Raw genomic sequence first — 14,274 nt, forward strand, 5'->3', positions numbered from 1 at the left:
TGGGGGCACCTGGGAAACGAGAAAGACATTTGCGTAAGGGTTTTCAGGGGTCATGCGCCGTTTGCGGCAAATAGATTCTAAAAAAATCGGAGGGGGAATAAGTTTTAAAAATGGCGCGGACTTTCCGCACTGTTCGCTTAAGCGGTTACGCCCCTAGGTACATCTGCCCGATCTCAGAAGCTATATTTGGAGGTCATACTTGAAAGCAGCCAGCAGGACGAGGCAAAAGTTAGAGGCCCCCTGGAAAAGGAGGCCCCTTGACAGGGTGGCCCACCCACTTTTCATGACGTTCCTACGCCCGTGCCGGGGGGGGCAGTGGGGGCAGCCTCCCCCCAACTCTGGGGCCGTGGGGGTGGTGCCCCTACAGCTTTTAGACGGAATACCACACTTTTTTTGCAAATGTTTTCTTTTTTGTTGAAAAAGCCAAGGGATGAAAAATAAGTGGCCTAAAATCGGTGAGAAAACTAGATTTGGGGGTACCCTAGGTTGATCTTTATCTGAAAGTAGTTCCCGCGCCCCTGCTCTGGGCACCCCCAACCATTTTCACAAATCGACACCCTTGCAGCCCTGGCAGCTGCGGCAGGTGGGTGTGGAACTGTGGAGGTCGGGACTACCTTCTGAGAGCTCGGGCCATGACCGGCGTGCCGCTGAACTGGCCGCCAGGACCACCAGGACGTGGCTTATCGGTTTTAAAATACGCATCGGCGGGGCTCGCCGAATGCCCCCTTCCAAACGAGGTGGTGCTAGATCAACATTCACCGGCCGGCGCTGGGTCCTACCGTTTGGGTTGTTCACTTTTTGGTGCATGTTAGACTCGCGTGGTATTCTGGGGCGCCGTGAGGGGTGTCGGGCTCTGGATGGGTCTCTGGGATCATCTGTTGCGCCACTTGCGTTGGTCGACTGTTCCGCTCCAGCACATTAATCGATGGCGCTGATGTGCGTGATGTGGATGCGCGTGTCGCTATTTTTGTCACTGCTCAAATACTTACATAATGCATAGTACCTATTTATTACATTGACACAACGTATGCTTGAGAGAATAACGTTTTGAGGCAAACTGCGGTTTATTGCCATGTTCAATACTGATGTGGGAGCTCTAAGTCTACAATCATGTTTGAGTGAGAGATTGCTTACCATAAGTTATTAGCTGATGACATGGGAGGTTTCTATAGATACATTTTCTCACATTTATCTAGGTACTCACTTCCATGTACAATTTATTTCAGCGTGTGTTGGTTGCAAACCGAGGAAAATAGATTGCAATGCATTGGTTAGCAATATCCACAATTACTTTTTTGACTGCCCTGCCACCACAGGCCCTGATTTGGGTATTTCTGTCCGATTGCTTGACTTTGCCGGTCTTATTGTAATGTGGCGTGATGTATGATTGAACGAACAAACACCCGAAGGTCGTTTATTTATTCAGCGCTACTGGACTGAATGTATGGCGTGCTGCGTTATCGTGGACTTTAAGTAGGTATGAATTTTAAACTTCTGGCGGCGAATGATGTTAAATGTTGTACTCACCAGACAGCAGCTCCATTTATAACTTCCTGAACTCGGAAGTCGGAGGACCACGGTCCACAACCTAACCCTATTGGCTAGCTGAACAGCTTTACCCTACACTCTACGATCAGCAAGGCGCTTTTCATTTACAACCTTTACTTGTGACATTTCGTTCAGTTTGCATGATGCAAGCTGGTAGGATGATGTTTAGTCACCAATCCGTCTGGTAACAGCACCGTAATCTTGGCAGCACCTTCTTACCTCATCCGAGCCTCACATCTCGCTCTAGCTTCGTCCTCTGACCAGTGACCTATGTCCCCTGGCCGCCGGTCCTAGCCTAGCCCGGTGACCGTCTTTCAGCGACCCGTGGGGGATGGTGTGGGGAGGGGACAGATGCCAGCGGTGGTAATGCGACACCATCTCCTCGGTGCTGCGGTCCGCTCGACGACTCAGCTCGCGAAACTCGACACTGCTCGGCCGGTGAGGAAGCCTCACAGGAGCGGCGAGGAAGTTCGACAGACAGTTCGTTCACTGTGCAGTGTGCGTGGCCGGCGGCCGTCAAAGGCGTGCAGAGAGCTGTCACAGACGGCCTACACGGGGTGCATCCTGGTTCACCCGGTGCCCCCAGGCGTGTTCATGGTGCAATTAGAGGTGTAATGGTGTGCTTGGTGTTTCGTGGTGTTTTTCTGCGCTACGTCGAGATCAGCTGGAGATCATCCCTTCGTGGAGGACGGCTGGGCTGTGTTATGGGTTCACAAATTGAAGGGTTGACACAACGAAAATCGGTTCTTTGACTCCTACCATATGAGATGAAATTGGACTTCTTCGCGGATTTGCTCTGGTGTTCTTGTGAGGGACTGGTGGCATCTACCAGCTGGTTCAAGCCGTAGTGGAGTAGTGGAAATGTCAGCGATCCATTACGACAGTGATCGGTGATAGTCAAACTCTGCTGCCCAGAGGGTGGAAGCAAAACCGGAGGAAGCATCTGCCCACAAGTTGGTCCGCGGTCACAAGTGACAGGCTCGTCCAAATCGACACGCCGCCGCCGGGCAGCGGGTCACTCTCCGTATGTGAGGTTCCACATGGACCGGCCCGAGCTGAAGTTTCGAATCCATGAGCCATGATTCTGCGCCTGATCCGCGACTACCTGCCCGGCCGTCGGGAGCCGCATGTGTCCAGGGACCTGCTGCAGGAGCGGTACGCGCTGTGTGGCCTGGCTGACCTGGGCCGGGCACACCGACATCGGTACCTGACTGTGAGTAGAACTGCCGGGAACACCCCTGACTGTGAATAGCACTGCCGGGAACACCGACATCGGTACCTGACTGTGAGTAGCGCTACAGACGGACTGAGCGCCGCTGCGAGACTCCGGGGGCAAAAGTCCGCGGCTTCACAGCCAATGTTGTTAGATGTGTTCTTTGATACGACATGTTCTGTCTACGGATCCACAGCTGACAGGGGGAGAGTCTGGACCAAGTTCGTCGGTATTCCGATGGATTACCATGCGGAAATCAGTTGTGGCATTTAGCGTTTTTATTTTCATTTATTTGCTCAATTATTGGAAGCAGATAATTAAACTTTACAGCGGCTGGAAGTCTCCTTTGAACGCCAACCTACAACACTTGCAACTTGCAAGGTGAAAGACCCGGTGACTGGTGAGTCCTTTCCCGGTAATAACTGCACTGGCTCAGCGCCCTTGTGCACTGTCGCTGGGCTCTCTGTAGCCGCGCCACAGTTTACAGTCGCCGCCCACGACTCGACTGCCTGCAGCGACGGGCTAATTTCGGGACACTGCTAGGACCCCGACTCCCGGCAGAGTTGGAACGGGGTTGGCCGAGCGGCGCTGGCTATCTCCGGTTGTTATTCGGTGACTCCCTCCGACTTATGTCTGCGGGATAGCGCCTAGGACAGGCGAGCGGGCTGGAACGCGTTGGTGAAAACATTGTGGATAGCTGGTGTGCCGTTGGCGGGTTTTGTTTCTATTGCTGTTCGATATGGCTCAACTTCTCCTAGTTGCAGTGACACGTGCGCGGTGAATCACAAACAACAGTAAAACATCTCAGTCGCATCAAATGTGATGAACTTGGGTAAATAATAGAACTTGGTGCTTCTCTGCACTGCCACCCTGATAATCCTTTAATTAGTTGCTAGGTCAGAGTTTTGCTCACATTTCGGTGGCAGTCTTTAGTCTAGCGGGACAGCCCGGTGGTGGTGGCTCCTGAGCCGGCATCTCCTCTCTGCGGCAGATCAATAGGGAACGGCCCAACTGCGCCTCAGCCCCCGCCCCCGCCCCCGCCCCCGCCCCCGGCAGACGGTCGGCACACAGGTCAGGGGAGTAGGCGCGGCCTCCGCCCCCGGAGGCGCCGACACGGTCTGCCCTCCGGCACGGGTGGCAGCGAGTTAACGACCCCAGATAGTTGCACCACCGGCTGGGAATCAGAGAAATTTGGGCCCAGCGGCGAATATGGGTTGATTTACGGGGGCGATGCTACGGATACCCGCTCCGATCTTACGTGGAGTTAATTATTTTCCGCATAGGCGAAATATCAAAATTGATATGCCTCAGGTGGAAAATATTAATCAGTGGAGAAGTATATATTCACTGCCGTTGGATTGCGGACAGGATGACGATGTTGTCGGAATTCGGATATCGTTACCGCGCATACCTACTGCATACAGCCGACCTGGAATGCGTTGGATTGGTGGCGACAATTTGCAGGAAAACTATAGACGAGCTAGACGTCAGTTTTAAAAGGCAACGCTGCAAACTGTCACGCTTTAGGCCATCTGTAAAAAAAGATTGCCTGTTGCAGTGGTAGCAGCTGATCGGCACAAATAAAAGACTGCTCATTTTTCGAACTACTTACCAGGCTCATGATGTGGAACGATTTTCTTATGCTGCGATGCTCTGATGCCAAGTGCAGTGAGCAGCAGTGGCTGATCAGATTCAGCCTAGGAACCAACATGAATGATGCCTCTTGAGCAAAGTTTTGAGCTAGCCATGTGCCGTGCTTTTATCTCATCGCGCCTTGAAGTTAATGTTTCATTTCATTTCTTTCGATTTTCCCCTTGAAACTGGGAGCGTGCTTTCATTTACTTGGTAATGAAATGTTTTGCTTATTTATGAAGCCTCTGGTGTTTGGGCGATCTTTTAATCATTGCTGGACAATATATGTCCCGGCGTTCTGAGGCCGATGGCGCCATGGCCAATATCTTTTATCACCAGCTTGACCCGTTCACTACCAGCTGGGAGACCGTAAATAACCGGCGGGTTTGACCCCAGTGACCCGCATCTCAGGCCACGAGGAGCTAATTTTGGAGGTCGCTGGTGGGGGAGAACAGTGTCTGTCGTCTCTCTGATCGCTATTATTGCCTCTTAAAATATCCCATTCTCTGCTTTCATTGCAGTTCTTTGTGCGATTTTTCATTAGTCAACTGATATTTTTACTTGCCTGAATTATGCGGGCGTCGTTCTGCTGCTTTTCACACTGACCCATTTGAATATGAGTACCTAATGTCTGAAAGTTCCGTTTTCCAATGCATTTCATTTTCAATGCGCCGTCGGTAACTTCTGGCATTGACGATGGGTATTGCGATCCCTGGCTATTGCACCACTGGAACATAAATGATTGCTGTTCTGCTCTGTAGGAGAAAAATGTTTTGTAGAACATCGTTGCCGAATAGCAAATATTTTTTTCAGGTTACCAAATTCATCTGTTTTTCATGACATGGTTTTGGTATCGCATGCACGCTGCTTGATCAGACACTATGCAATGTAGAACATATTTGTGTCATCATCCACTGGTGTTGCTGCCGCTGACACACTCTCTCGAAATGGCTGTCATTCGGTTCCTCTAAATTCACATTTTTAGTCTGTGGTGTCAGTGCCAGATCGCAGCATTGCTCGGAGCTGCAATCTCATTGCTCGGAACTCCACCCCGGGTCGGTCTGGGGCGGACACTCAACTCCGCTCTCTCCTCGATTGCTTGTGTTACTCCGAGCAGGGTCGGGGTCGGACGTGACCCGGCCCGGGTCACGGGAGCCGCAGGTCACGACCTCACGGCGCATCCCAACCACACGAGCAGTCACGAAACCCCGGAGCGGCCGGCGGGCGGGCTGTGTGCGGCCGGGCTGGGGAAATCGAAAGTGGAACGGTTTGTTTGTGTCAGCTGTCACCTGCGGTCCGGCCGTGTTCGGTCGGCGCTTGTTGGTCGTGCAAGTCAGCAGCATTCGTTTAAACCGGGCTCGTGCAGCGGGATTTGTGGCAGTCGTGCTGTGCGACTCTCCGATTTCTCCGGTCACTCGCTGGAATTGGGGTAGTTTTGGGGGCGGTGGGCTCTAGAGGTGTTACTGCCCCCTGACTGAGTCTCTGTGCCTCCTTGCATGGGTTTTCTATCACCTGATCCATCAGTATTATCGGCACGTCGGGACAGCTCTACGATGGGCAGAGTGTGAAAGTATCCAAGTTTGTAACCAAGTGTGCCATGACTTGTGAATTGTGATTAAGTATCAGTGCTTCGAACGCCCGCTCTCCATAAACCTTTCATTCGGTTTGATCATCATTGGAAAGCTCATTAGCGTGCCCATCCTCAGCTGTAGTGCCGGGGAGAGCGGTGGAGCCGGGGCGGGCCGGGCCGCCGTCAGCGCCGACCTCTGGCCCCGCCGACCGGTGTGTTTCACACACGGCCCGGCGCCTGCACCCCGACCGTTTTCCTGTTGGCTCCCCACCACCGCGGTCGCCTGCAGCGCCCCTGTGGCTGGGGTCGGGTCGCCCGGTGGGCGTCTCGGCTCACGTCGGCGACTTATTGGTGGTCGGACCCGGAGACTGGGCAAATATTACCAACACGAGGCGAGGCGCTCCGAAAGCAGCGGTGTTTACTGGGGCGGGTATTGGGTTCTGTTGTTTGTTGAGGAACGGTTGGGCGCCAAAGGTGGGCGTTTGTGCCAGAAAGGCTGAAAGGAGCGGTGTCAGCGGCTGTCCTGCTCACATTTGTTGCAAATGTAGGTTGAGCGCTGGCGCACTTGTGAATAAGCAAATTTATTTGGGCTTCACGGTTTCATGACGGCCTATACCATGCCTGAATGAGTAGTATTGTGTAAAGCTGATGGGTGTGGTGCGCGGTAGTTATTTGTGGCATTCCAGATAGGCCAGTACATCTGGCTTTTCATTTAACTGGTCGCTGGGTCTTGTGAAGTAATCTTCGTGAAATGCCTATATCAATTTTTAACAAATGTCTCTTTCCATCAGTTATGACGATTATCAGACGTAACAGGCTGATGCCGTCCGATATCGTTTCACTTAATCCATTTGCTTGTTTTTCTATTTAGCCTGTCCCATCGCTGTCATTCACGAATGATCTGGTATACTCCCGACCCATTGCCTTTCGCTTGCCACTCTGCGCCAATATTCGCATGCTCCTATAAGAGCAATGCCGATCCCCTCAGACACAGCAGAGAGGTTTGCCTCCGCTCAGCATTTTCCTGGACTCGTTTCCACTTTACTGTTGTCTGACCAGCCTACCCCTGAACTCCTCCCCGTTGCTAGTCCATTCAAATCATGGACTGACAGTCCAGCCAGTCTCGACTGTCCCGCCAGTCATTGGACTTCTCCCCGCCTTTTGCCCAGACAGTTTGCGACCCGCGTCGCCATTGGAGGCTGCATGCCCCTGGGCAGCATAGAAAGGCGGTGAAAGCTCAGACACGTGGGATGGCTGTACTTTCCGTGCAAAGTTCAGCTAACTTTGTCCCATGGGCTGGCGATAGAAGGTGGTCTGGAAAGTTAGTTGACAAGTTTGGGACGCTCAATTGCCCATTTGCTACGTCTGAATGCTGTCCTGGTCCATCGCCGACTCGTACGGCTGAACTCATGGCGCGCAGTAGGTGCCTGTATACCTATATGTGAACTGCGACACGTGTGACTTATAGTTTAGCTTACTGACCTAGCTCATTGCAGACGTCTGCGTTGAGCAGTGTCTGGAGCCCGGGGCCAAAACTCCTTCCGCACCCTCTAGACTCTTCACTCCTCTCGCGGACTCCTACTCCTGTGACTCGCAAAACTCAAGACTCATCAGACCGGTGCTCGTTTCCGAGCCGTTCCCTGGTTAGTGCATCGTAAACAGCTGGCCAGATCGCGCTAGTCCAGTCTCCATCTCCGACCGGACCCACCTAAGACGTGTTAGGAAGTCCAGGTTATAAATCCCGACCACGAACGACGCTGGCCGACGGTTCGGCGAACCGATCCTGGACTCCTGTGGCCCGACCGGTCGTGAGGAGGCGGGAGCACGCACAGCGGAGATATGACCGTTTTTGGATAATCTGATGGCCTCCATATTCAGAGCGAATCCTCGGAACCTTGGAATGTTGGGAGCTCAGCCCATGAAGTTTGAAAATGAATTTTGTCTCTTTTTTCTGAAAATTTAGTGAAGCTTCCTCAAGTCTTCTGGTTCTCGTGCGCTTGGGCTCATGCTGATTCAGAACAAATAGCGTACCATTTGACGGTTACGCTCGATAACGTCTTCCCAACGGCTGCCTATTTCGCCGAGTAAGGAGCTTGTGATGCAAACAGCTAAGAAATTTCTGATTCCTGGGTGATCTTCGACATGCCATGCGTAGAATGGACACCAAATGTCCAGTTTTTTCATATAAAAATTATCTTACGATGCATTTTTTTATGTTTCTCACTTGGACTTCCCTTAGGTCGGTGCTGGTCGTTTGAATATTCCAACGTTTCTTGAATATATTTTCACTGTTCACGTTTCAGTCTGTTATGAGCTTTAGCAAACTGGGAGAGACACGCAGGCTGTCGACATGTAAGAAACGGCCAAATCCCCGCTTCACGGAAAAGACGCTTATCGTGGCATCGTCCTAACTCTGATGCAGCCCCAAATAGGCTCTTGTGTGAGTATCTCACAAGAGCCTATATAGAGCGGGGCTCTGATGATACATTGCGTCACCCGGCGATCCTGTGATGTAGGATTCGAAGACAAATCCGAAAACGAAAAACGTCCGAGCAGGGATCAAGTCAACCGCGTGTTTGAATGTGTCGTATTATCTCTTCTACTGATCACTATAGTAGAACCCATAGGTAATCCGCATTTTCGAAAGACAAAACAAAAGCAAAACAGCAGCTTTGCGTCTGCTGAGAAGACGGGCGATATTTGGGTGACGCCTATTTCTTTTCTTCCGTTCCAGTTATCGGCATCAGTCTCCTTTCCGACCCATCCCTACCTTTGTCTCTAACCCTTGGTGGGACGGGTGCCCATTCCCGTCACCCAGGTGACCGGGCGTCGCCTCCGCCGCTTCACTCGAGCGCAGCGGGGAATCGAAACGTGCCGGGTGGCGGCTGTTACGGTTGATGACCCACCGCTCCACATCTGACATTCCCGTGGGTTCTCAGTGCCATTTTGTGGTGACTTTTAGCTCTTCCGCGGTAACACCGCGTCCTGACTCATTGTTCGGCTATAACATTCTCTATGCCGGCAACGGGCAACCTGACGGTGATCAAGACCAATGAAATATGTGGTCCATAATTATATGTCTCTGCTTCAGTTATCAATACTTGGCTGCGTCGTGACATTGCTTCTTCACATGCCTGTCAACTGCGAATGAGGGCTCTTATTCAGAGCCCTCATTGGGTAGTTAGTTTAGCGATGCTTTCCAAATCCTGGTGATTTGTCTCACTCCCATTTTCCCTCCTCAGTTGATCTCCAAAGTACACGGTCATGTGGGGCTTATTGCTGCATTCTATCACACTAACGATGACTGACGCACACTCTCAAAGACACCGCCTGCGCCTCCCAGGCCAGTTGTCAGTCTGCTGTTCTGCCTCGCCGCCTGTCTCTCGACACGTTACTGCGTATCTGACGCACTAAAGAGACATCCCACCTCTGTCGATCCCCTCCCCCCCCCCCCATCCTCTTCGTCCGTCGTATGCGACTCTGGCATTGATCTCCGTAAGGGCGTCGGAGTCGATCGAGGCAGGACACCTGGTCAGTGGTCACCATACCGTGCGTTCACCCGCCCCATATAGTCTGTAGTCCGCACTTCTCAGGTCTCAAGTCTCATTCGTTACACGTAGGCAGTGAGCTCTCAGCACAGCAACCAGACAGGCACCAGGCATCGAACTCGACAAATAATGATGTTTGGCTCGCGATCGATTTACTAACACCGTGTCCGGTCCATGACAGTCACTGCTACCGACATTGGCACGACTTTGGTTCGGTCGTTTCGGTCCGCTCCAACCGTTGACTACCGTGACTCAGCTCGCGCTCTCTCGAGCCACCCTCCCTTCTTGAGTCGTGATCTTCGCAACCGGTCTGCCGAGTCGCTCGCCCACCCATTGCGAATCAAACAGACAAGGTCGCCAGCCTAGGCGGGAGGTTTGAACGTCGACCGGTGAGCCGGTGCCGGTGCCGGGGCTTTTGCCGTTACATCATGCCACTCAGCGGTCGGTTGCAACGGACCGAGGCCAGGGCTGCGCTGGAGGTGTAACTCTTTCCGCTGTTCCTAGCTAGTCCGATGGCTTTGTGGCATAATGCTGGTCTTAGAAATCGTTTGTCAAACTGACCGACAAGTAAGAATGTTGAATATTTTACTTTTTATCGTTCGCGGTAGGCAAAATGTTGCGTATTTTTCTTGGGTGTCACAAATCTCTTGCGAGTGCCGACCCCGATTCGGTTCTGTGGAATTCGTGCAGATTATCATAATTGGTTCCATCATGGAGGTCCGCTTCAGTTCTGTATGGCGTCACATCGAAAAGGCCCGGGGAAGTGCATCATTTGGTGTGTTCACACGGCGCGGCGGGCAACTTTGGCGCCCGGCTGCCGTTTGTTGTGCCCGTTGGCGGCGGTGCCCCCGTCTGGTGTCGTTTCAGATCGGAGATATCCGCGACTCGGAGAGTTATGCTCTCTTCTATCGTCGCTCCGCCACTCGCAATTTGTTTCTGCCCAGTTACACGTTATGAGAGACAGTGGAGTTTGGAAACGTGCCAGGGTGGCAAAGTTTCTGCCTTTCCGAAAATGTTTATCTGTATGTGGAGCTGAGTCGATGCCTGTGAGACGCTGACAATACGAATATCAAGTCATGCTGGCATAGAAATTCGGTAAGTCTAAGTTTATTCCGGAATGTAACGTCGCAGGTCTAACACGCTGAACAGTCGATTACGGCAATCTGACTGCTCAATTCCGGTTACGCCTAGCAGATAGGCTGACTACTCTTCCCTCATGGGTTGCCGCCCGCTGGATAATGCCAATGCATCTCTGACTCTGCTGGTGCCCGAAACGCCCTCCTTCGGCCTGCTGTGGCGGCTCTACGGCCAGAGATTCTGTGGGCTGATTACGGCGACCACGGTCAGTGCCTGGGGCGCCCGAGCACAGCCCGCGGCGCCCGACACTAATGGGATGGGCAGTGCCCACCGCAGCCGCAGCCGGCCTGGGATGATCACCATTCACTGTCGGTCAAAGCCCTTGTCGGCTATTGTCGATGGCTGTGGTGCATTGGCTCTTCTCTTGGTTAGAAGGGTCTGAAGTCTGCGACCTTGAAAAAATGAAGACTGAGGAGCATGTCAGTCATTACTCCAATAGTCACAATACTCAGCAGCGCACTGCATTTGATTGGGTAGAGGTGATCCGATTTATAAGTCTTTTCTCGTTCCGTTTAGTCTACTCCGTTCTCCGTTTTCACAGCTCTGTGCCGGCCGCTGGGTGTTGTGACTCCGCGGTGGTCCGGTAAGTGTTGTACGCGTGTTATTACGGCGTCACTATGATGATCGATGGCGTCTGCTCTTCGCTCTGAGCCGCACCGACCCGGGCCTGACCCAGTAACCGGCACTGCCGCCGCTCGGACCGAACGGCGTGCTCTGAGTGCCATCACGGCGGTCATCAGAGGCCGCGCGGGCCGACCCGGCGCCGGCGCTGACCGCAGACTGCTGACCGCTGACCGCTGACTGCTGACCGCTGACCGCTGACTGCTGGCCGCTGCAGACCGCTGGCCGCTGACCGGAGCCTCTCACGCTCATGCTGTGCCTGGGGCGGGCGGCATAACGCGGCTGGCCGGGTCTGGGTCAGCAACGTCCTAACCGTCCTAACGTCGGACCGTGCCTTTCGGCTCGAAGCAACCCAGCTCTGCTCGGCTCTGCTCTGGTCGGCTGTGTTTGCCGCCGGACTGGGCTGCCGGCCGCCTGTGTCGGGACTCGGGAGCAGCGATCGATCACCTTGACCTTGCCGGAGCGCCGGGCGTCGCCGGTGGGCGTGGGTCGTCCCAGGACACCCTGGACTGTACTGGGATGGAACGGCAACGGAGAGATGGTCTGTCTCGGTGAGGAGCAACGGTAAATGTTTAAACGGGTGACACTTGGATGCGCTGTGGTGGCGAGGAAATGGTGAGATGAAAGGGCGTATGACTGGCAGTGGCGCAATTGACGTGTGACAATGAAACGGCATGTCTGTATGAAATTTAGTCGACCTGGTCTCATGAATGGGCTCATTGAAATGGATGAAGTGCCACACATGATAGAATGAACTGAATGCTGCTGTAGCCGTGAGGCTAAGTGTGTGACATTGCTGTAACGACATTGTGTTATGAGGGCCACACCACACACCAGCCTTTTCGCGACCCGCTCGCCGAATTGATCTCGCTAACGAGCAGTGGTGTGACTAAGTCATGTCAGATCCTCACCTAGAACCGCGTGATATCCTTTCCTAACCATCTCAAAATCACATGCTCGCGTCACCGCTGCCTCGAATCTCAGAGCGCCGATGATGTGATCAATGATCATAACACTCAACCTGGCAAGTGCTCTCTGGCCTCTGGATAGCCCTTCGATTGCTCTTCGTTGGCCCGTCGGAACGTCATTCGATTGCCCGTTGACGGCCCTCCATCCTTTGATTGACCTCCGATGGTTTGACAGCATCTCAGCTCATCGCTGCCACCTGACTGCCTGCTCTTTTAATGGACCAGCCACGGAATCGGCCCTTGGGCCACCCTTTGGACCGTGCCGACTTAGTTTCAAATATACGACTGAGCCTGGATGGTTCACAATTCTGGGGATCATCACGACGTGGCTAATGTCGGTATTTCGGGAGACACTCTGGAGCTTTGCCTTGTCCGTTCATGCTGACCAGACAAGCGCCCGACTGCGCCCTAATGAGATTGCCCGGAGCCTGTTGTGGCCTGCTGCGGCGCCGACTGCGGCGCTGGGGAGGTGTGTACTGTGTACCGCACCATCAGCGCGGGACTGAGCGACCGGCCGGCCTCCCCCGAGAGCCACAAATTGATGAGGTGCTTGCCGTTCGGGGGCGGTGGCGAGCGGCTGTCCCGCCCCCATTGGCACTGCATGGTGATGGCGAGCTGGATCATCTCCGACCCCGGTCCTCAGCCGCCGCGCCCTGAGGCATCACTCAGAATGGGGGCATAATGATCGGCTGAGCATCATCAACGTCTGCCTCTGGCACCTATCTGCCTTCCCTTGCGCCGCCCTCCCTCCGTAGTGGATCTTGCGCGGCCTACTATTCCTAATAAAATCGCCGCTCGCCATTCTCGACTTACCCGGCATCGCCAGCAATGGCATATATAGCAATGTGGAAAGGTACAACATATCCAGCAATTTCAAACTAGTCATTGGTCACAGACCTTATTGAAGTTGAACTGCATTTCCAGTACCTTCTCCAACATTCATAAGGGATAATCGATCCATCATATTATTATTCACTAAACTCGGCTGTGACTGGTCCGTACCGTACCGTACTGGGACGGGTTGGCCAGTCGGCTGGACCTCCTGTCGGTCGATGGTCGATGGACGATGGACGGTGGACGGCGGGCGTCATCATCGTGGGGGGATGTGGGGGCGGGAGGTAGGGCGAAAAGAGTGACCGCCGAGGGGTGCGGCTGCGACGACAGTAGGCGGTGGTGTGGGGATGTGTGTCCGTACTTTCCTTCGAGGAAAAGAAAACTTGGATTTTCTTTTGCGAATCAATGAATGGATTACGATCACCTTGCATGCATGAATCTGAAGGCATGCATTGTTTTCAGTACCCGTCTAGAGCGGATGTTGGAGCTGAATTCCAATGAACGAATTCGTTGGAATTCAGCGCGCTTGACACTTGTGTAAAGCGGCTTCACGACATGACACAGCCTAAAGCTGCCATACATTATGTTGTCACATGCAATTTTTTTGGCTGACATGACTCTGCTGTGCATGCCCGATGAGTATTGTAGAATGTGAAATTTTGCTGACAGTTGATAGTGGCTCGTGACAGTTGACAGCTCTTCTCCACAGGGCACCTTAGTATGAATGAATGCTGTTCGCGACCCGCGGGTTTCAGTCTGCGCGTGGCGAGGTGCTGCCACCCTCAGGTCCTGACATTACCTATTCTTTTTTTTCGCAGGGCGCCCGGGTATGGGTGCGCGACCCCGAATGTGTGTGGAGAGGCGCCACCCTCAAGTCCGACTATGTCAAGGACGTGCTCACTGTCGAGCTCGAGGACTCAGGAGAGGTAAGTGACTGACGTCAGCGACTTTCAGAACAACGTCAGCGGCACCGTGGTAATGAGCGACTGATCTGGCACATATGACTGTCTCTCGACACTTAGTTTGAAATGTGAGTTTGAAATATTCCCCTCGCTCTTTTTGTATTGTCGGGTATCTTCAGTGTAGTTCATCATATCACTAATTTGTCTATATTGGACAATGTTTGTGTCGTTATGTCCGAATTGTAAGAAACGTTATGGCAATAATTGTTTGGTCACGTATATAGTTCTGTGATCCTAGCAA

The 14,274-nt window shown here is 53.0% G+C and overlaps 1 protein-coding gene across 2 annotated transcripts in view; it reads left to right on the forward strand.

Moving 5' to 3' along the window:
* LOC122390318 (unconventional myosin-Vb-like) overlaps nt 1–14,274 on the forward strand; it is a 65,388-nt gene that overhangs the window by 4,279 nt on the left and 46,835 nt on the right. For both annotated transcript variants that reach the window (XM_043383106.1, XM_043383107.1), the window contains exon 2: nt 13,890–13,997. In XM_043383106.1, coding sequence (XP_043239041.1) covers nt 13,890–13,997 — 108 coding nt within the window. The remainder of the gene's footprint in view (nt 1–13,889; nt 13,998–14,274) is intronic.

The sequence above is a fragment of the Amphibalanus amphitrite genome, unplaced genomic scaffold (assembly GCF_019059575.1).
Source record: "Amphibalanus amphitrite isolate SeventyFive unplaced genomic scaffold, NRLGWU_Aamphi_draft 000391F_arrow, whole genome shotgun sequence".
NCBI lineage: Eukaryota > Metazoa > Arthropoda > Thecostraca > Balanomorpha > Balanidae > Amphibalanus > Amphibalanus amphitrite.